Here is a 22,264-nt window from a genome sequence, read left to right on the forward strand (position 1 = left end):
CGTCTACTGCTCTCGTGAATTGCTGCTGCTCTCGTGTATTTACTACCTCGTTCATCGTTTTAACCTCGAATAATGCTACATGATGTACTATATAATATTCACAATGAATGTCTTGTCATTGGAATCATGGGCGAGATTGCGAGTCCTCATCATATGGTGTGAGCTTTTATCATACGGCATAAAACACCAGCCGATCTTATCATGTAATTATCATGCAGGCACCATCAGCGGTAAGACAGCCATCAATATTATAATATCATCCGTGATCTGACCATTTCACCATCTAATTTTGGTCGGATTTCCCATATGTTAAAAACGGACTTTACGCTCCACTCATGCTGGAGATTCGAAATATCACTAAGGTATGGTTGTAGTTATAACTGATTCTACTACTGCTCATGTACTTATATTCGGTCCGCCCATTTAGTGATGCTCGTACGGCATACACTCGAACACGCGTACGCATACCAACTCGAACAAAGTTTCACCCTAGGTACAATTACCAACGGACCTCACACACAAGTCCTCCCGGATCTGGTAGACGCGTCTCGCCAGAGGCTGCACCGAAAGTACCCGTCCCCACCTGCAATATCACTCAAAGTACTCAGCCACTCGTACTCAGCTCTCACAAGACCCATCATCCTCCCCGCAACGAGTAACCAGACAACGAGCACCCAAAGCACGACAAAACCATAAAACCAATAACAATATATTAACCATGTAGATTCAAACCAATCTGTCCTTGTGTTGGGGTGGGGGGATAGTGGATGGGTAGCTGTAGCTGATACTAGTAGTAGCGAGAGATACGGGGATACGAGATATCACGAGGTTTAATGAGTATACTGGGGGCGGGGGTGATTATAGTGAGTAAACGACGAGACGAAAGCAACAGTGGAAGGAATGGGGGATGGGAAAGTGGGGGAACGAGCACACCAGCCGAGATAGGGGCGGGATGGGGATGCATGCAACATACGATGCGTGATATCACAACACGGTAACACGGGAATGGGGATGAGCGAGAAAGAAAGCAAGGATCCGGGAATTGCTCCAAAACCAAGATCGCGCTCATCAAGCAAGTGGCGCTCAACAAACGAACACGCACTCACGTCCCCCTCACCTTCGTCCCCAAATACCCCTCCCCCTCACCCGCATCCCCCGCACCCTCCTTCTGCCTCCCCGCTCTCCCCGCTCCCGCCCCATCCCCATTTCCCTCTTCCTCCTCCTCCTCCTCGCCCTCCATAATCGCCCGGCTCGCAGCCGCCTGCACTTCCCCCGGCTCCCCCCTTCTCTCGTCCTCCCTTGCCATCTCGTCGCGCATCACAGCCACATCGTGGTCCACCTTCGCAGCAACACGGTCGATACCCGCCTCCGCGAGCGACACATGTGTACGGTGCTTCGCGAGATGCGCAGAGCGCCGCGGGGGCCGCTTGAGTCGTCGGCGCGCGACCATCACGGGCACCGAGCAGCGCTGGATGAGGTAGTGCGATGTCGAGCCGAGCAGGATTCTGCGTGACCGGGAGAGTGAAATCGTCAGTTCGGGCACAGTTTGTGATATATGATAGAGCGCAAGAGACGCACCCCTTGAGCTGCCCCAGCCCGCGCGAGCCGACGATGAGCATCGCTGGATTGTTGTAGTCGACAATGTCGAGCAGCATGTGCCGCGCGTTCTTGGCGTGCCACGCCTGGCACGCGACCGTCACGCTCAGCTTCGTGCGCTGCAGGAGCGACGTCGCCTGCCGGACGAGGATGTATGCGAGGCCCTGGCGCTGTGCGAAAACGCGAAGATCAGGACGGCGATGGCGAGGCGAGGCGAAGGACAGCGTACCTCCTGCTGACATCTCAGCTTCATCGTCCGCTCGGCGGGATTAGGAGTCGGCGGGTCGACTGCAAATTCCAAGAAATTCGTCAGCCCAGCCCAGTCGCCGAAAGAAAAGAAAAAGAACGCACTCTTATTCTCATTCTCGACAACAGTCACAATCAACATCTCGTCCCCATCTCTCAACACAGTCCCGATCCCCCACTCGACCGCATACCGGCTCTCCTCGCTCAGATCGCTCGCAACCACATACCGCCTCGCCCGCCTCTGCACCACCGTCCCCTCACTACTCCCATTCTCCATCATCCCCGCGCGCGTCGGCGTCGTCGGCGACCCCGGCGCCGACCCCACCCCGGACCCAGATCCAGACCCAGATCTCACACCCTGCGTAAGCGTAATCGTACACCGATCCCTCTCGAAAATCGGCCGACTCGTATTCAGCGGCAACGTCTCATGATGCCTGCTCCTCCTCCTCTTCGGCTGCCCGCCCCCCTTCGACCCGCGCCTTACCGCGCTGCTCGTGCGGTTCAGCGTGCTGGGAAAGTACGGCTCCGGCGGCACAACGACGTTCACGCCCTCGCCGAGCGGATCCGCCACGTCCGCGTCGGGATCGACGTCCCCGTCCCCGTCCGCGTCCGCGCCCGCCGCGAGGAGCCCGAGCATGCCCTCCGACGGCTGCAGCAGCGCGTTGCGCTCCGTGTTCGCCTCCGTGACCTGGTCGAACGAGTCCGAGTCGTCCGCGTCGTCGTCGTCGTCGTCCGTATAATAATAATCGCTGTGTTCGTCCTCGTCCTCGTCCCGCCCGCTCACGCTGGAGGATGTAAACGCGTTGCGCGGGCGCACGTTGCGCGTCGTGCTCGACAGGCTCTCCGAGTCCGACGCGTCGTTCTCGAGCGGGAGCGGCGCGGGCGAGGGCTCGCGCGAGCGGAAGCGCCGCAGGCTGAACGGGGACTGCGAGCGCGCGCGGGCAGAGCTGAACGACGCGGCGTCGCTGTCTCTCGCCCCGCCATTGTTGTCCTTGTCCTTGCCCGACTCGCGGCTCTTGGCAGAGCGCAGGGGCATGCCGACAAAGGACGACGCGCGGGGCTTGCGCTTGGTGCGCCCGCGCTGCTCGTCTCCATCTATCACTGCCGAGTCTTTATCCTTGTCTTTATCTTTATCTTTGTCCTTGTCTTTGGAGCCGTTCATGGAGCGGTTGAGCGCGAGCGAGGAGAGCGAGAGGCCGCTCATCATCGAGTTGAACGCCATCTTGCCAAACGAGCCCGTTGAGCGTGCGTCGTTTCCGTTCCCGCTCCGACCGTTGCCGTTGCCGTTGCCATTAGAGGCGCTTGCACTTGTGCTTGCGGCGTTAGTAGAATCCGGATTCTGCATGGGAGGAGGAGGCGTCAGATTGAGCACGCTGTTGCTGTTGGACGAAAAGAGGGTTGAAAAGGAAGAAGAAGTGGTGGTGGAGTGGCGCTTATGAGCGGCGGAAAGAGGCATGGCCATGGACGGGATAGAGGGGATGGTGAAGCCGAGGGTAGAGCGTGCGCTGGAGGGGGGCGAGGCAGCGTCACGGCTGGTGGTGCGGCCAGGGGCTGTGGAGGGGCGGCGTGTGCGGGCAGAGGGGACGGAGACGGAGGAGAGGTTGATCGATCGGCGCTTGGGAGACGCGGAAGGTGTCGGAGGCGGTGAGGGAAGCTGGGCCGAGGATGTTTCGGGCTGGTTCTGGGACACGGGGCTCTGGACAAGGAGCGGGGCGTGGACGGCGACTCCCTCGGTGAGGACGCTGAGCTTGGGCTCCTTGAGTGATCCGCGGCGCCCCAGCCAGCTCCTCCGCTTGTTGGCCGGTGTGGTAGGCGCTGAGGTCGTATCGGTCGCCACGGCCATGGTGGTGGGGACAGGGCAAGAGGATGGAGAAGAAAAGGACGGGAGCCGGAACAAAGAAGGGTGGACTAAGAAAAGAGCAGCTCACCTGGGTATTATAGTCCCTGGAGGTGTGGAATGTGCCCTGAAAAGAAGGAAAAGTGACATTTAATGGGCGTTGAGAGAGCCAAGGAGAGCAGTGTTCAGAGCTCTTGGCGAACACCGAGTAGGGCAACAAGCGCGCCAACAGTTGGCGAAGCGGTCGGGCCAAGACATAGGGCGAGACTGAATGGACTATTACTTACGTTCATGCCTCTGGTGTACGGTCGGAGGTGCCCGCGAGAAAGGGTGTGAACGTGGCAAGGCTGGTGTAAGGTGTAGGGGGGAATGGGAGAGAGCAAGTGATTTTGGATAATCTGAGTGTACCCGCGACAACGGACGTTTCTCTCTCGGCCCGTTACGGACGCAGCCGTTTCTATTCACTCTTCCTCCACCCCCGCGAAATGCCGGCGAACCTTCCCGTTGCGCCCAGACCGCCACAGTCCTTACAACTCTTGGCTCCCATCAATCAGGAAGGTGCTCATCTAATCTGTATATGTCATAACATAGCCTACACGGTCTCGACATATCCACGGTCTATGCGACACTCCACGACACTCCATCCAACGTTCCAGGGCCAACACAAACCGGCATGAACTATCCAACCGCCAATCAATGTCCTCCCATTACCGCCGGCCTCCCCTCCACCTTCTCCGCGCCCGGAACCTGCATCCTGTAACGCCAAGCCCATCACGGCGATGCGATCAGCCCAATGAAACATCCATTGAAATCCAGACTGCAGCGATCTGAATCACAACAAACCACTCACAGCGTCTCGTCTTCGATCTCCGTGCGGTCCCTCACCCGCAGATACACCATCGGCAGCGCGCACACCATTCCGCCCGCGGACAGACACCACGTCGAGAGGAAGATGCTCATGTATCTGCACAATAACGAATGCAAGCGCCGCGATCAGCGCCGACAACACAGAAGCCGACATTGAAGAAAGTGTAATCAGCCAAGCGTCGAGTTTAGCTCCATGCTCAAGTCAGGGGTCTTGAGAAGCAATAAAACACTACTCACGGCAACCCAACACCGTCGGCCCGCCACACGCCTGCGGCCCCCGCGGACTGCAACGATTTGTCTACCCATCGCGAATCAGCGTCAGCCGTGCCCCATCATCAAACACACCAAGAGAGGACGCACAGAACCCAGCAAACACAGCCAACTTCGCCGGATCGTTCGACATCGCGCCCATAAGCCAATACGCATACGTCTGCCACATCGAATCCAACAGCCCATAAAATATCATCAGCCACACATGCGCCGCATACCCCGCGTCGTAAATATCGATCTTGTGCACCCCCACTTGGGCTTCGCCCGCGCGCGTGTACGTGCGCTGGTAGAAGAACGCCCACACGTGCACGACGAACACCATCCCGAACACGAGCGCCCACCCCAAAAACGCGCGCGTGCGCCGTCGCAGCGAGGAGAGATCGAGCACGCAGTACCCGATGAACATCGAGCCGAAGATCTGCGATGTCCAGTACACGAGGTTGTTCAGCCCGCGCGCGCGGATGTCGAAGATCGCCGCGTTGTAGTCGTTGAACTCTGCACCCACATCAGTCCAAATTCCCAAGTGGAAGAGAGGAGACGCACGCCAGGTGTAGAAATAGTTGGACGCGAAGAACATCGGGAACAAAAACAAGATCATCGGGTCCGTCTTCAGCGCCACGAACAGGCTCCAGAACTCGGCGCGCCACGACGGATGGCGCACCGTCTGCACGCGCGTCCCGTCCGTCCGGATCATGTGCTTGGGAGACTTCATGAACAGCGGGATCGCCACCCCGATGGTGCTCAGCACGAGAAAGCCGATCTGGCGGGCTTGGTCAGGGGAGCTGGGAGACGGGGAGGGGCGAAATACGCACGTAGGTCCCGTTACCGACTGCGACGGCAAACACGGGTAAGCCTTCATATACATCCATGTCAATCCTTCTCACCTCCATCAGTCTGAACGCAAAGCACGTCTCAGCTCAATCGTTTGCAGTCCAATGTGCCAAGGAGAACGCCAAACAATAACACTCTCACTCTCACTCGCCCTAAAATTCTGCCCAAACGCCACCGCAGCGCCCACAACACCGCCGACGTTGAAGATCGTCCAGAATATCCCGATGTACAGCCCCTTCTGCGCTTCGGTCGGGTACGCCATCATCATCGCGCCCTGCGCGGTCCACAGCAGCGACGCGCACACGCCGAGGATCGCGCCGGCGACGATGACGTAGTCGCCTGCGCCGGGGTGGATGTTCACGACGCTGTTGTGTGGTGTGGTTAGTTTGGGGGCGGTGGTGTGGGGTGAGGGTGAGGGGTGAGGGGTGAAGGGTGAAGGAATGGAGACGAGGGGTCGGTACGTACAGGTATGACGAGATGTACAGCGCGTAGCCCCACGAGCCGAGCAGGAGCGTGAGCTTCGCGCCGAGCTTGTTGTTGATCGATCTGCATTGCGTAGCCTTCGTTAGCATCCTTCCTCGACGTCACCTCCGCTAGTAAACGCGTGGAGGCCTCACGATCGCCGACAACCACGCCGTCTCCATTCCGTTCCAACACCGCGCCGACACCACCCCTTCTCCTCACCCCATCCCATCCCATCCCATCCCATCCCACCACACCACCCCCCACACACGCCTCCCCACACCCACTCCCCCACACCCAACCAAAACCCCACTCACCCAGAAAAAAACCCAAAAAACGCATACGTCGCATACAGCGCCGCCGTCGAATTCGCGCTCACCGTCGTATCCACCTGCCCGCCCCCGCCGAGGCCCGTGAGCGCATTGAACATGCCCGGGCACATGAAGCACACGACGCCGAGCATCGCCACCTGCGTCGCCGGGTGCGCGTACGCGCCGCGCCACCCCGGCGGGCGCGCGAACACCTCCGGTGCTCCGTGAGACCGTTTCTTGCCCTTTGCGGCAGACGGGTAGGGCGGGTAGGCGGACGAGGTGGAGGTGGTGTCGCCGTCGTCGGGGTGTGTGGTGTTGTAGGGGTTGCTGAGCGATGTGGAGGGGTTGTGTCGCTTTTCGACGTCGATGCCTTCGAGGACCATCGTTTGATGTGGTTTTGGTAAGGGATTAGGAGGCGGTAGGGCGTGGTATAGATGCGCGGGGATATATGCGTGTGCGGTGATAGAATGCAGAAGAAGTAGATAACGTTTTGATGAAACTTTGTCGATTTTCGTCAGTTAGGATTAGTCCTGGAGGACGTACATCAGTTGAACAGAGGTCCGCGGGATGATGCACATACCGTCACGAGCAGAAGTCAGTCTCGCGCGAGGGAGATAGACCTGGCCGTGAAACCGTCAACGTTCGCTCGAGCAACGAACAGCCTGGTAGTCACCCCGAGCGCACCGGAAGTCGATGTCGACGCACACGAGAAGCAGTGTGCGGCGGTGCGAGCGAGTGTCCAAGTGACGAGTCACCCTCTAGCTCTAACGTTGGAGCGCTGGAACTGGAGCCAGTAGCAAGCGGGGTGCCCGGACGCATATACCCCGAGAGGCTACAATACTTATATCGGCCGACCCGCTCCCTGCCGAAAGCCAGCGAGAACTTGGTGTGGTGCGCGGTAGGTACTATCGATGCCCCCCCTGTGAAACAATGTACCCCCTGTGAAACACCTCCGTTTTGTGTTTTTTCCCTTTACCTTGCATCTAGCTAATTACCTCTGAAAACTTAGTGTTCATGTAATTCAGCGTCTTCCGTAGCTTTCAATTTTTCTGCATACTTTCTCGAAGCCTGGAAGAGATGCCAGCGGGATGCCGATCCTGTGACTCTACCCTCACTGTGGAAACCTGTGACCATACCGACTATGTCACATTGGTCACGACGTTTTGATAGTTGAATGACTTCATGCCGACGCGTGCCGCTGTGCTACTCCATCACACTTTTGTCACGATTGAGCCCCTGTCTTTCAAGCTCAAAATCTCAACGCTGCTGAAACGCGGGCAACTAAACATCAATGTGCACAATTCGTACTGCGAACAATAGGCATATGTTTCTAACATACACCAAAAACCCAAAGTAAACGAGGTATATTTGATCAGGTGCTGGAGAGAATGAGTTTTGAGCAATGCAACTTAGAACGGTTTGTCGAGCTGTACAACACCCAGTTCTGATCTTCTACTGCTGAGCTTCGACTATGCTATAGACTAGGGTGTGAACAGTGTACAGAAAAATAATCGTGAGCATTGATTGGGGGATGGACGAGATATGCTCGAATATCTGCGATGTTTCACAGGGGGTACATTGTTTCACGGGGGGGCATCGATAGTAAAATTTGTGCACCGGCGTCGCCTGTGGTGCAATTAGATCTGGTCATGCGTACTATGGGAGCCTGAGGATGATCGATGAGGCCGAGGTCGAGGCCGAATTGGAGGTGAGAAGGCTGCAGCCACGGACACTGCCCGAAAGCTTATAATTATCCGGCGCCCGCCACCAGACGCGGTCCGTCGACGCGTCCACACACACACACTTTCTGGCCAGCTTAGTTTCATCGCTAGTGGACCTCTATGCCCCGCAGTGACCAAGACCTTACAATGGTCGCATCATCACCAAGGAGCCGACTCGTACAGGGGCTAACACGAGACTGAGCTGATCACAATGTCGACGCACACGCGCAGAACGACCGACGGTCTTCTCTCTGATGGCCTAACTTTGTCACAAAGGCCAGGTGAGACAACTATAACATAAGCAGCACCTCGACGGAAATGAACCTCACCTCCACATAAATGTATCGAGTCACCTACGCATGGTTCTAAAACCTTGTCATCAACACCCAGATCGCTCAATAGAAGTTGGCCTCGTTGCAAGAAGACAGGAACGTCGAAGCGGACGGTGACTTGACAATGTCACCGAACATTGCACGGTGTCGATGGGCCGACGAATTTGAAGCTAGAGGCGGAAACCGTATCGGCGAGACGACACGCGCGAAGTTATACTGTCCGTCAGCGCCTCAGCATCCGTCTTAAGCTTCATCGATCATCCGTCGGAAGCACTCCGACGTCCAGTCGGCCTGGCCCGCCAGGGGCTACCTGGGCTCATACTATTGTGCAATCACGCCTGAACATACCGTATCAAGGCACACTACGTCCTAACGAATACCACTCACCACTCAACATAGGAACAATACCCACTACCTCATCTCATTTCGAACACGCACTCAAGCCCCCGAGTCTTGAGTCGTGTGCACCCAAAGGACACCTCCGCATCAATATAGTATTATAAGATGCTCCCGCAGTTTTCTACATACACTAGCATTAATAACTCGCCACATGCCCACGCACACCACTTAGAACCCTTGAGCTTGAATGCTTATGCGTATGCTTATCTCCCGTCCCCACGCCTCGTCCATCGCACGCATGCCGACGTTCCGTTCGTTCACGTCCTCGCCGATTCTTCGGCCAGGGGCGCTCGCGACAAGCCAAGGCAGGCGGGCCACACGACTCACATCGAGCATCAAACATCAAACCTAAAGCACAGCGCAGTCTTTTCACACATCACCGAGTCGACACAGATACTGGCTCAAGTGGTATGAAAACATTGGGATCAAACCCCAACTCTACTCTAGGATCACCCGGCCCAGCATCCGACCCGTGCAGTACGGCACTGCACCAGCGTCGACCGCTTCTGGCCTTCGTCCTCCCCGGCCCGTTAATGAACGCTCCTGAAATACCGCACACGTTCCTGGATCAGGAACGTCGCTCGCACTTTGTTCGCGTGCAGATTCGACTGTACAACGTTACGTGCAATATGTTGAGTGACTGCGTGTGTCTCGCAGCGGTCCCCAGACAAGATGCCAGCATTTCAGTGCGAGAGGAGCGGACCCCGGTTGCCACAATACGATATACGGGGTGAGCTGGCCTTTGACGCAGGTTCAGACGGAGGCGGTGGAAGGCCCTGAACGGCGACTGGGAAGAGCACCAGAACGTTGTTGAGCATGGATGCGCTGGAACGTGTCGACGTTGACCGCCACTCGGCGGGTGAGAATACCGCACCATAGAAACATTCTCATCAAAACATGTTCGGTAAAAACGAGCCTCTTCAAAGTCACTGACAACATCGCACAAGCACAAAAGAGCAAGAGCAGGAAGACGCTTGAAAGTCCCAAAGTACTACAACAGTACACCCAAGGTATCGAAGCGAAGCGAACGAAAAGCAGCAAAAGACAAGAAGAAGAAAAACTGAATTATTCCGTGCACCGTCCAGTACACACTATATCGTATGCGCCCGAACCGTCCGTGCACCCCTACCTACCTAACCTAACCTAACCAGCACCACCTCCCCTCACTCAAAAGTAAACAAGCACCGGCCCACAAGGCCTATGCGCTGAGACGCTAAGCGTAAGGAGCGCGTTAGCTTAGTGCCCCTGGGGCACGTGCTGGAGGGTCTCGTCCTCGTCCTCGGTGTGGTCCTTGACGCGCATGAAGATCATGGGCAGCGCGAAGAGCAAGCCCGCCGCGGAGAGCGCCCAGGTCGACGCGAAGATGTTCATGTACGGGAGACCGACACCGTCAGCGCGCCACGCGCCAGCTGCACCAGCGGACTGGATCGACTTGTCTGTAGACGGGAAAGTGGCGCTCGTCAGCGACTCGCTCCATACACACACACGGAAAAAAAGGGGCTAGACGCACAGAATCCGGTGAACACAGCGAGCTTGCTCGGGTCGTTCGACATGGCGCCCATAAGCCAGTACACATTGGTCTGCCACATCGAGTCGAGGAGACCGTAGAAGATCATGAGCCACACGTGCGCGGGGTACTCCTTGTCGTAGATGTCCATCTTGGGCGCGCCCACCTCCGCCTCTTGGGCGCGCGTGTACGTGCGCTGGTAGGTGTACGCCCAGCCGTGCACGACGAACACGAGCGCGAACACGATCCCCCAGCCGATGATGGCACGCGTGCGCCGGCGCAACCGCTGCGAGTCGAGCACGATGTAGCCGATCATCCACGAGCCGAAGATCTGCGACGTCCAGTAGACGAAGTTGTTCAGACCGCGGGCGCGGATGTTGAACAGCGCGCCGTTGTAATCGTTGAACTCTACATTATCCCAATTTTACATTGTTAGCATTTTCCCGAGGATTATCCGAAGGAGAAACAGAGCTTACGCCAGGTGTAGAAGTAGTTCGACGCGAAGAACATGGGGAAGAGGAGGAGAATCCAGGGGTCGCTGAAGAGCGCGACGAAGAGACTCTTGAACTCGACCGTCCACGATGGGTGGCTGACTCTCAGCACCCGCGTGCCGTCCGTGCGGATCATCTTGTCAGGGTCAACCATCGCGAGCGGGAGGACGACGCCGATGAGGGTGAGAATGAGGAATCCTATGTACGTGCCGTTGCCGACGCCGTTGGCCTCAGACTCGAAGTTGGAGCCGAACGCGACGGCGGAGCCGACGACGCCGCCGAGGTTGAAGATGGCCCAGAAGATGGAGATGTACATTCCCTTCTGGGACTCGGTCGGATAGCCCATCATGAGCGAGCCTTGCGCGGTCCAGAGCAGGGATGCGCAGACACCAAGGATGGCGCCTGCAGCGATGACGAAGCCGCCAGCGTTAGGGTGGATGTTGTACGCGCTATCAAGAAGATTTGATGGGTGAGTAATACTATTGGTAGGGTAGACAAGGGGAGAGGGAGCGTAGGGAAACTCACAGGTAAGCGCCGACGTAGAGCGTGTAGCCCCAGGTACCGAGCATGAGAGTGAGCCTAGCGCCGAGCTTGTTGTTGACGGTTCTAGAGTGGTCGTGGGAGAGGCGTCAGCAACGGCACCATGCGTTGAGCGACGTAATCGGCGACTCACCCGGAGAAGAACGCGAAGAAGGCAAATGTGGAGTAGAGAGCGGCAGTCGCGTTGGCGTTGACCTGGGGGTCAACCTGACCACCACCACCGAGACCGGTGAGGGCGTTGTACATGCCGGGACACATGAAGCATACGAAGCCCAGGAGGGAGACCTGGGTGGTGGGATGGGAGTAGAAGCCGCGCCATCCCTTGGGACGCTCGAAGACCTCCTGAGAGGCAGCAGCGGAGCTGCCGTCAAAGGGTTTCTCCTCGTCGGTGTGCGACATGGTGGGGGAGGAGGTTGGCAGGAGGAGGAGGGAGGTGAGCAACGAGAGAGTGATGGGAGAAGGAGGTGTTTTATTGCCAGGCGGGCCCTGGTCCCTTCCGGGAGATCAATTCTCTGACGGGGGGATTTGACAGGCCGTTGGTTGCATATGGTCGGAATGGAGTCCGGGGTCAGATGTGCCTAGATCATGAGGTTCACAACAATCGCCTCGTTGGCACACTGAGCCGCCCGTACGGCCTATCTAACCCGTAGGAGGTTGAACCTATGCAGAAAACGGGGAGGGCAGACCACATTCTCTTCACCGAAAGCACGAAAACATATCATATCAACTACCACGTCGCCGGGTCGGGGCAGTGTCAGATGGAGGATGGTTGCGAAGTCATGACAAGAAGAAGTGATCATTGCAACAAGCGAAACTCCGCGAACGTTTAGCTTGCCCCTTCTGCATCTCAGATTCACTGATAAACCTCACACGACCCTTGGCCTTTCCTGGATCACGTCCTGTCTTAGCCTGTCTTGCCCTCGACTGGAATTGGTCTTTGCAAATGCCTCCCGTGCCTTGCCAGAGACTGGCCGACCAAACTTTTTCGTCTCCTCACCTCTCCTCACCTCCAACTTCATTTACGTCGAGGGTCATCCCACCGCTGGCCTGTGTTTAAACGTTATCGCTTTGCCAGCTGGACAGCGCAACACCACGCAACGCAACCGAACTCAGTCTCCCAGCCTCCACATTGGCCCATGACATATCAATTCCAGCTCCGACTCTGACGCTGCGACATCCCGGTATTTCGCTGGCAATTCCCATCATGGCACAAACCTTGCTTTCGATAGTTTCTCGATCGCAGACAAGGAAATGAGCGCTCAGTGCGCGGGGTCCTGCTACTTGCTCAGTCCGACGGCGCAATACACCTCGCCGAGCGCTGAAAGAAACGGCCTGCCTGACCATCCAACTGAGCCACCGTCTAGGGAATGCTAGTGACCGTAATAACCTTACTATTCTTGCAATCTCTGCTTTGCGCACTGTGTCTTCTGGATAGGTGCCGAGAGTCCGAATGCGCGCCGAGAACTAACGATTAGATAAGGTCCAGGACTCCTGCCGCCGTCGATCTTTTCTTTCTCTCGCTCGTTGTAAGCAAGTGTTTGCTCTCCGAGATAACAGGCCGCGCCGCTCGAACACTCACGGTCTCTTTCTCAGTGACATGCCTTCGAGTCTTTCGAGCGCGGGCTCGGAGCTGAAGCGCTGAGATCGGAGAGCCCCTATCTGGACCTCCCATGCGATTCCGGAACCATGTGCTATCAGAATCACAGCTCCCGCACCCGTACCATCCACTCCGACGTCCCACGATCCCCACCTCCAACGCCTCGAAACGAGGGCCAAATATGATTTTTGCAAAACACCTGCGACGAGCGCTGCGTCATGCATGGGCTCAGAGACGCATGGATTTTGTGCTTGTCCTTGTACAGGCAACATCTTAGCCACGATGTGTCCTTGGTCTAACCACATGGGTCGATGGTCATCTCATCAACAGCCTGACCCACTGCAAGACGACTGAATGGGCCGTCGCTTGTGCGACGCTGATTCGCGGGCTCGAGCGCGATCCGGGGCCGGACGTTGTGCTTCTTGTCCCTTCTTACCCGTGGAATGGGACCACGCATACGACTCCGCGTGACGTCTCGAGAAGCCACTTGCAAGTGAAGAGTGCGGGGTGCACTCTCGCGATCGTTCGTGACGAGGCACAATCGAGCGCTTTGCCTTGCATAGTGAGCTCGCGAAGTATGTACGATCGAATGACACTGTTCGCCCGAGGTCTTCTTTGCCGCCTTCGCGGTACGCAGACTAAGCGTACGGAGGCGGTCAAGTTTCAGGTGACTTATGGCCGCTCCGAGCCGTACCAGAAGATGTTGGACAGGTAAGCCTGCGTACGCAGAAATCCTTTGTCTCCTCACTAAATATGAAATCATGAAGAGTGGGAGAAGTCGCGAAGAAGCATGGCGTGAGCACGAGCCAGATCACCACCGTATGGACCCTGGCCAAGCCGTCAACGCGTCACTGCTCCTATTGTCGGCGCGACCAAGCTCGAGAACCTGTACGATGTCATCGGTGCGTAGATTTGACACTACGATCGCTTTCAATCTTTACATTGTCCTTACTACGAAGGATAGTGCTGAATATCTCCGCACTCTCACTTGCTTGACACCAAATTTGCTCGTAAACCAATGTGCTGTAGCACCGGATTGAGCAAGATGGCGAACGACGCGAAATGGATACAGGCTACAACTAACCCTTGAACCGACTCTGAGGAGACCAAGGGAAACTCGTACTTCAGGATGAGCTCTGCGCACGTTGAGGAGATTCGCATTTTGCTAGTGTAGGTGGGCGTTACAGTGAGATTAGACGTGTGGCGACTATCAACGCGTTATGACAATGCTCTGGGAAACCCACGATGGGCCATGTATAAGTGTGTATTGTTGATACAAAAGATTACAGCGAGATATATGGTGTAGACATTAGTGGCTGCGATCTGCGAGCCAACGGAGAACAATGTCGCTGCACAAGATGTGAGCGAGTCAGATTACGAAAACAGAAATTGCTTACAGGTTGTTTTGACTCTTCATTGAGCACTAGATCATGGACATCAGATGAGCTACGATCTTGTTGTCGTGATGCAAGACATACCGAGTAACACTATCGCGAGCGCCTAGTAAGAGGAGCGTCTAGAGACATCGAGTTTGGAGTACTCACTGAAACTGCGCGACCCTGAATCTTTTGGAGTTCCCTGGAGTGGGAAAAGGGGCATCATCAGAACTCGTTCATGCATTCAAACACATTCCAGACATACAGAACGGATATCAGTTCTTTGACGGATGTATGTCCGTCTATGTCGTTCTTGTTTCCGAGCTGCAGATCCTCGTTAGTGAAGCCAACATGGACGAATACCCGGATAGATGACGCACAACGAGCAAAGGTACTCCCACTAGACTAGGCTGCGATAGGAGTTGATGGAGCTCAAACCGGGCTGTGCCAAACTTTTCCGGCTATGTCGGCGGGCGAAGGGGTATATGAATCGCATGAAATAAGGTAAAGGTAGAGGTGACTCACGTCTGCTGAGTCTACCACAAAACTGCGTCCTCTTCAGATAGTAGAAAAGAAAGGCGGAAGGGGTATAACTCACATGACAGCGTCCACTCCATTGCAATACCGTTCCCACATTGACCGAAACTTGGGTTGACCTGAGGGCGAATAACGAGCACATGATATTCAGACACCAAGCTGAGCAGCTGAGGTACTAACCAGCGACGTCCCAAATCTTGAGCGTGACGTTTCCTTTACGGACTTTCCGATAGTTGAACGCGACGGTGGGTACTACATCCTCACTCCACTGCGGATGAGGCGGTGTCAGCGTTTCGATTGGGATTGAGCGACATGCACGAGGGACAACATACCTGTCCAGATCCAATGACATTGACGAACGAAGTCTTCCCTGAAGCCTACGAGCGTACGTCAATACGATCATAAGACTCGAATGGGAACCCCTCGGCTATATTTCGCGTAGGTCGCTCGCTGCATAGGGTTATGAACGTACCTGGAGGCCGACCACGGATATCTCTGCAGCCTTGGAGAAGAAAATGCTGTTTCATGTGTCAGAAATGATGCTTGGGGCTTGCTGGAGAGAACGGAGGGCTGACCTAGAGAACCAGGAGAATACGGATGAGAAGAAGCCAGCCATGACGACGGTCCGCGGCAAGCGGATGCACTCCTCAGCTCTATGTCCCTTATCACGTGGCCGTTCGCACCCGCGTGGGAGTGCCGCCTTGCGCGATGTTCAAGTTGTTGGCAAACATTGCCATCGAACTTGCATCGAACAATATCAGATCCAAAGACGAGTCTAGGTATGCTGCCCTTTGGCTTCATTTACTTTTGGTTTACTTCGATACGTGTCTATCTAGGGGCATGTGAGGTTACAGCAGCCACACCAACGAGATGGATACAGATTCAACCCCAGTTTCCGTCGAAGAGTTTAGGCAGCTCTTTAGCACTGAGGCGCCCCAGTCGTTTTGTTGCATCATCCACCGGGCAAGTCTGAGCAGAATTTGATGCATCATACGCGGGGTGGTCCGTTTTTGGATGCTTGTAGGTGGTGATGCATCACGTTCGTCTGAATCGGGACAGGATTCGGCAAGATGCATAACAATTCCTGCCATTTCTAGGTCAGTCCGCTGCGAGGATTGGTGATGCATTGCAGCGTCCATATTGGGTGTATATATGTGATGCATCAACCTGTTCCCTGATTGTCTAAGTTCAATGCAACACCCTTAAGGCCAAAATAAGCGTACGTGCGGATGCAAAGTCTCGTCCACGTGTGGTATATACGCGTGATGCAACACAAAATGCTGCTGCCTAAACAGGGAGAAATCGGCTTGCATCACGGTCAACAGAACAGACGTGTGCGGAGAACATATATATAAGGGCGGTATACTTGAAACACGTCACGTCGCTCCATTCTTTTCTCTCCAGGTTTACTAGGTAGTATGTAGAATCTTATCCGTATTCAAGCCTTCACCCCATATCGCCTCGTGTTTCACATGTTAGTTTTGCTCAGTCGAAGTTGCATACTTGTATGTGCTGATTGCGTGTTTTGAACTTAGAAATTTCGGTTTGGGTGACTAGTAAACTCGAGCAAACAGTCTATTGACGAGCACACTCGAGTTCTCTCAAGTAGGTACATAGCCGAGATCTTTTATATACATACAGTGAAATGAGCTCTGCTTGAACTCGTCGATAACAACATCAAAAATAGCGGAACCCAACAAACTAAGATCCACCAAGCAAGCGGGGCTCAAATCAGCCCCTTTTTACCTTCCTGAAGCATCGTCAGTACAAAGTCAGGAGAGAAGACAACGCGTACATACTTCTTGGCTCCTCCAGGTTGATTTTCTCCGGCGCGGCGCTTACTCCCCATGACATTTTCGCCATCCTGGGGCGGACGAGCATTGGCTCCAATCTCGTTATCTTTGGTACGGCGGAGGCTAGGCTTGGAAGTTCGCCCTGACCGCGTGCGAGTGGAGCCGCCCAGTATGGCCTCTGCCTCGGGAATGTTGATCGAGTCATTGCCCTCACGCGTGTCGACTGCTGTTGAGGCATCAGCCAGATCAATGGGGTCGTTGACCCGCGAAGTCTCGTGAGCCGGCTCAAGGTGCTGCATTTGGGAAGTGGAATGGCGGATCTGCGGCTCCTGTGTGATGGAGACATGGATCGTAGAGGGATTGAGCGAGCCTAGCGGTGATGAATGCGACACTCCGGTTGAATCTGGTGAATGCTGGGGGTGAGGTAGGACAGGGGATGGAGCGTGGACAGGCAAGCCCTCAAACGAGGGATAGGGTGCAAGGACAGGTTCGAATCCGAATCCGAGAGCTTGAGAGGTCTGTAAACCGTAGGAATTTGGCGCGTTCGAGTTGAAATTGGATGTGTCTTGGAGAGGTGACATGTTCTGCTGGTGGATCAAGGGGGTCTGCATCATCTGCGAGTAAGGATCACCAGTCTGCAAGTAGGGCGTGAAGGCTTCCCCATGTGCGAACGGCAGCTCGGAGTATGTAGTGCCCGTTTGCCCATGCGACGGAGAGATTTCGGGATGTGTGAATGGTATTTGCGAGTACGCAGCACTGGCTGGTGGATAAGAGGCCAAGCCTTCTCCGAGTGGAAATAATGGTTCCGAAGTCGCAATTGATGAGACCGCGGAAACCAGAGATGTTGTCGAGTTTGGCTGTGCCTACGAGAGAAAATCAGGTTCTAGTCACTAACTCGTGTACGGCGAGCGCCTACCAGAATATGCGACTGTTCTGTCCATAGAGTATTCAGTGGAGACGTCGATGGTTGATTGCTGGATAAGGGATTGGCATCTTGGCTGACGCTGGACCAGTCAATGCCCTCCATCCAGGACCAGTCAAAGTCTGTAGAGTAGACATTAGCGGCGAAACAAGCATTATCATGCCAACATCCCTACCTTCGATTGTGCCTAATGACGGGTCCGTTGATCCGGTAGACCCGGTGACTGAAGCCGTAGACCCTGAGTGGCTAGCGTAAGCCTTGGGTGGAATGACAAAACCCATTCGCTGGGGTTTACCTTGGATCATAGAAGTGTCATTAGCAGGCTGGGCCGCTTCATCTAGGACAAACCTTAGTTTAGCATAAATGAATACCACCGATGTAAACAAAGCGTACCTCTGAGTGGCATATGTTCGCCAACAAAGCCCAAAATGGGTGCTGAAAATCGTAATGCAACACGATTTAACAAATGAGGAAGAAATAATGATGTAACACTTACCTAGCAACACATTGCAGTCTCCATGTTCGGGAAAAGGAGGGGAAGTCGAAGGTTCTGATGCAACGCGGAATGAGTACGAATCGAGATAATGGGAGGTTGCATCACTTACGGCTCGGGAGCGCGAGAGGGGCATCACCATGCTCGGGAAAGGTGGGTGAAGACAGAGGTCCTGTTGCAATGCGAAATGAGTCCAAATTGAGACAATGGGAGGTTGCATCACTTACGGCTCGGGAGCTCGAGGGGGCCAGAAGCTATAAGTGATGCATCACGGAATTAGCCTAAAATGGTATTTTGCATCACTGTGGCGAACCTTGTGACGCTGACGCTGAGATCGGGAAGTGCTAGTGAGCAGTGCGTCTAGCTGAGGATGATGCAATACGTACCATTTCCGGATGCGGAAACATCATCTGTTGCAAGTGGTGACATGACTTAGAAAAGGGCATAAACAACGATGCAACAACTTACCGCTGAATTCATCTGTCGGTAAAGTATAAAGAGTGGCACTCTGGACTGTGCCTTCTTCCCCACCTCGCCCACTCTCGTTGTCGCCTTCAGCCTTCCCCACTCCCTTCTTGGTACTGTTGTCGCCACCTCGACTCGTTGAGGCATGTTGAATGAACAGGGGCTTTGGTGCTATAAATCCAAGGTCAGCTATCAGTGTCACCATTGACTGTGAAAAGCTTGGGCACTTACGCGTCGCTGTCTCTGCCCACGTATCATATTCCTTCTCCATCTGATCCCAAAGCGCTGAGACGTGGCCAAAGCTCTTGTTGTCGGGCGTGGTACCGACGTGGATGCTGGATATTGCGTGAGTACAGGTATCATCAATCATCTCCGAAAGCGCCCCATAATGTACCTGCCTACAGTCATGCGACCACTCATAGGGTCGCGAACACCCATGATGACAGAGGCGCAGAGGCCAGTAGACCGACCGCCAGCAATCTTCTGTGAAGAAAGTGTCAGGATCTCTTTGATAGATCCCGGCATATTCCTGGCTAGGCTGTAAGACACGTTCAACATCTGCCCATGGAGTCAGAATGAGTAATTGTACGTACGTTGTGATGAGCTCCAACTCGTCCTCTAACGGCTCCCCAGCTTCTTTCTTCGCTTTAAACTCTGCCGCGGCCTCCCTATGGCCTGCGATCTTCTCCTTCACAAGAGGGTCGTCCTTGTCTCGTTCTAGCAGCGCGGCCACGTGCTTTCGAACAAACTGGAGGTGGTTGTTGTCGGCGGGGCCAGGGTAGTCGGGATCCTTCAGAAGGCTTGGTCCAACTCTGTCGTCGTAGAAGAGTCGAGTATAGATCTCGACATTGGTATGAACGCGTGTACGAGGGATGATGATGTTGTCGAGGAGAGTGGATGACTTGTGAATGGCGCGTGAGGCAGTCAGCTCTGGCTTTGTGTGCCAACGGAACCATGTATGCAGTTGCTGTAGGGATTGTAGATGAGTTAGAATACGGCTGTGCACACGAGAATAGATCAAAATGTACCTTCTTGCGTTTCACTACAGCCTTGCGGTATATGCGGCGCTGCTTCTCGTTCATCTTGGACAGCTCGAGATGGCGGAGGCCACGTGGACGTTCAGGAAACTCCACAAACCATTCACCATAGATTTCGGGCCAAAAGTCGTCTGTGGTTTCGTCGCGGACATGTCCAATGTAGGTGTCGGAGCGGGCTGTGAGGAACGCCAGCTGATCGGGCATAGTCCAGCGCTTAGTACGGGGAGCGTCTGAGTCAGACTCGTCAGACTCGTCAGCGTCAGTGTCGCCGTCGGAGCTATCAGCGCATGGTGCAGCTGCCGCGGCATGTTCAGAAGCGGCAGGTGGTGGCGCCAGACCGGAGTTTTTAGGCTTTCGGCCCCTCTTCTTCGTATGCGCGAATAAGGTCGCATCGTCATTGGCGAAGTCAATCACCTGCATAAAGGACTCCATCTGCGGACGTGAGAACCATACCGACGCATGAGACAATAGGTTACACACCGGAAAATGTGGCGGGGAAAACTGCGAGTGCTAGCAAAGCTAAGGTACGACACAGAATGGTGGCAGACTTGGCGGCAGAGGAAGTCGGAATCAAATTGCGAATGTCAGGAAAGGTCAAGGACTGGTGCTGCACGGTCTCTAAGTCTCTTTATCTTTAAGCTGAGACAAAAACAATCAACAATCACTGATGGTTTATTGTTTGACACTGTTTTAGTTGCGCGCGTTGGGATCGGGCGTTGGTGCTATGATCAAAACGAGCTGACAAAAATTTGAACAGTGTCAATTCAAGATAAACAGAAGATCTACTACAGAGCGCGTCTTTGATACAAGAGAGCTCCGCGGTCTCGCATTTCTGCAAGGGCTGAAGCAGATTCAAATGCCATCGTACCCATCACTTCTTCGACAGCTCTATTCATGTCAGTGATCTGCTCTATCACCCATTCCTGCACCTTCCGCTCGGCGATGCTGACCCTTTTGGCTTGCTCTACATAGTATCGAAGTTCTCTAGCTTCATCAAGAACCCCAGCAATGCGTGTATGAATATCGAAGACCTTATCAAGAGCGACCCGACCATCGGCTTCAGAGTCAGCGGTGATAAAGTCGTGACAAAGCTTCTGCATGCAGACACTGATATTCCCATTGAAGAGAGACAGCAGATTTGCACGAATTCTGTCAGCCCAGGCTGAAACCAGATGCCGTGGACGTTGCAAGACATTTACGCCTATAACGGGACTGTGAACTGGCTCTGCCGGACGATCTAGGCCCTAAAAATGACGTGAGCCAAAGGGCAAAAGAGGAGTTGGGGAATCCATAGGGGAACAAACTGGAGTTATCTCGCCGACGCGAATGCTCGAAGAAGTGTCAGAAATCCGGACCCGGCTAGCGCCCGGAGACACACTTCGAGACACGTTCATGTTGCCTCCAATGCTGGCAGAAGAGGGTTTAGAGAGCTAGCGTAGTGATAGTGGTTTTCAGAGCGTCTATGAGCCAGTAAAAATAACACAAACCTGTTCGGCGGCAGTGAGAAGCATTGTAATGCCTGCACAAGGATCCGAGCAGTTATCTGGAGAAGTGTTTATCCAAGAACGAGAATGTGCTCCTGCTTCAAGGGACGACCTGCTTAGGTTAATAACGGGCGTGATACTGATTGAAAGTCGATGTAATGTACATACAACTCGAACAACAGCGCGTATTCATTTCTGTGAATGCTTGTCAGCCAGGCTCGATTGTTGCAACATCATAGAACCATAGCGTACAGACTATCAGACAGCTCTTGCTCGTACCTATAATCAATTGTTAGGCTTCAAAGACACACATCATAAGGCAGATTCGTACAGCTTCTCAGCCAATGCTCGTGGATCACTCATAGCACTAGCACTGCCTTCAATATTCAGATCCTCTGGCAGCAACGTGCATGGCATTGTGTGAGCTCTCCTAAGGGAAGCCAAAGGCGTGATCAACCATCAATGATACAAGTGTACAAGCAGCACGAATCGCACCCATGAGCAAGTCTTGTATACACACTAGAGGAAGTATGGTGATTGTTGGTCCGAGACCTAGGACGCTGATTTTGTCGCTTTTGCTTGGCCTTGGCCTTGATACCCTCACGATTCCTGAAATACGACCTCCACGAGTGATTTCAGGTGTTATGACATGTAAACATACCTCGCATAATAGTCAGCCTTACATTGGCGTCGTGCCGCTTTTAATTCTTCATCAGTGTGGTACTTTTTAGGGCGACCCATTTGATAAGAAGGATAGAGATATGTGGATATGAGTGGGTCAGTATTGATAGGGTCAGAGTGGTGGGATGACGGTGACTACGCGAACGGGGCAATAGGTGAACAGGCGTTAAATTCAGGCTCACGCGATGCGACTTTTATAGGACTTTTATGACCACTGAATTGAGCACGCGTACACTGGGCCCGCCTATATACTTACACAGAATAGCATACTAGAGGCAAGCTGAATACATTGTGCATTATACCCCAACCCCGCAAACACGTAAGTAACATCGATAGTGATACCACAACCCCACAAACACGCAAGTAACAGTATTCACTTGAAGCGGTTGTTAAGCTGTTTTCAAAGGGTATCGCAAATATTCCCAGGTCTTGATTATACATGAACCCCATTGAATATTCAATAGGGTAG

General features: G+C 54.3%; 6 protein-coding genes across 6 annotated transcripts; all 6 read right to left on the reverse strand.

Moving 5' to 3' along the window:
* Positions 1–744: 744 nt before the first annotated feature.
* On the reverse strand, positions 745–3,434 carry CONPUDRAFT_144216 (uncharacterized protein). The gene is made up of 4 exons (XM_007770594.1): positions 1,948–3,434; positions 1,826–1,884; positions 1,579–1,766; positions 745–1,505 (listed from the first exon to the last, which is right to left on the reverse strand). The coding sequence occupies exons 1-4, from the start codon at positions 3,302–3,304 to the stop codon at positions 1,103–1,105; spliced, it is 2,007 nt and encodes a 668-aa protein (XP_007768784.1). The 5' UTR covers positions 3,305–3,434; the 3' UTR covers positions 745–1,102.
* A 1,091-nt stretch (positions 3,435–4,525) lies between these two features.
* Positions 4,526–6,572, reverse strand: CONPUDRAFT_90371 (uncharacterized protein; the record flags this gene model as incomplete). Its single annotated transcript, XM_007770595.1, has 8 exons — positions 4,526–4,643; positions 4,784–4,844; positions 4,907–5,311; positions 5,360–5,576; positions 5,629–5,645; positions 5,789–6,012; positions 6,113–6,193; positions 6,427–6,572. The coding sequence occupies 8 exons, from the start codon at positions 6,570–6,572 to the stop codon at positions 4,526–4,528; spliced, it is 1,269 nt and encodes a 422-aa protein (XP_007768785.1).
* Positions 6,573–9,758: 3,186 nt separating this feature from the next.
* CONPUDRAFT_82379 (MFS general substrate transporter) lies at positions 9,759–11,831 on the reverse strand. Its single transcript, XM_007770596.1, has 5 exons — positions 11,544–11,831; positions 11,396–11,476; positions 10,856–11,319; positions 10,383–10,787; positions 9,759–10,308 (listed from the first exon to the last, which is right to left on the reverse strand). The coding sequence occupies exons 1-5, from the start codon at positions 11,807–11,809 to the stop codon at positions 10,109–10,111; spliced, it is 1,416 nt and encodes a 471-aa protein (XP_007768786.1). The 5' UTR covers positions 11,810–11,831; the 3' UTR covers positions 9,759–10,108.
* Positions 11,832–14,164: 2,333 nt separating this feature from the next.
* Positions 14,165–15,571, reverse strand: CONPUDRAFT_104822 (P-loop containing nucleoside triphosphate hydrolase protein). Its single transcript, XM_007770597.1, has 12 exons — positions 15,496–15,571; positions 15,393–15,438; positions 15,253–15,297; positions 15,101–15,188; positions 14,982–15,039; positions 14,909–14,930; positions 14,764–14,844; positions 14,649–14,707; positions 14,552–14,585; positions 14,486–14,494; positions 14,405–14,430; positions 14,165–14,356 (listed from the first exon to the last, which is right to left on the reverse strand). The coding sequence occupies exons 1-12, from the start codon at positions 15,534–15,536 to the stop codon at positions 14,317–14,319; spliced, it is 549 nt and encodes a 182-aa protein (XP_007768787.1). The 5' UTR covers positions 15,537–15,571; the 3' UTR covers positions 14,165–14,316.
* A 1,075-nt stretch (positions 15,572–16,646) lies between these two features.
* CONPUDRAFT_73176 (uncharacterized protein) lies at positions 16,647–20,050 on the reverse strand (the record flags this gene model as incomplete). The annotated part of the gene is made up of 14 exons (XM_007770134.1): positions 16,647–16,670; positions 16,716–17,576; positions 17,630–17,757; positions 17,811–17,972; positions 18,029–18,070; positions 18,132–18,185; positions 18,241–18,300; positions 18,356–18,382; positions 18,515–18,538; positions 18,597–18,764; positions 18,825–18,928; positions 18,988–19,131; positions 19,187–19,560; positions 19,622–20,050. 14 exons carry the CDS (start codon positions 20,048–20,050, stop codon positions 16,647–16,649), a joined length of 2,601 nt encoding a protein of 866 aa, XP_007768324.1.
* Positions 20,051–20,320: 270 nt separating this feature from the next.
* CONPUDRAFT_73177 (uncharacterized protein) lies at positions 20,321–21,855 on the reverse strand (the record flags this gene model as incomplete). Its single annotated transcript, XM_007770135.1, has 9 exons — positions 20,321–20,352; positions 20,499–20,874; positions 20,935–21,060; positions 21,118–21,253; positions 21,283–21,309; positions 21,367–21,393; positions 21,446–21,509; positions 21,635–21,723; positions 21,776–21,855. 9 exons carry the CDS (start codon positions 21,853–21,855, stop codon positions 20,321–20,323), a joined length of 957 nt encoding a protein of 318 aa, XP_007768325.1.
* Between the last annotated feature and the right edge of the window lie 409 nt (positions 21,856–22,264).

This window comes from Coniophora puteana (assembly GCF_000271625.1).
Source record: "Coniophora puteana RWD-64-598 SS2 unplaced genomic scaffold CONPUscaffold_6, whole genome shotgun sequence".
In the NCBI taxonomy this organism is placed as follows: domain Eukaryota; kingdom Fungi; phylum Basidiomycota; class Agaricomycetes; order Boletales; family Coniophoraceae; genus Coniophora; species Coniophora puteana.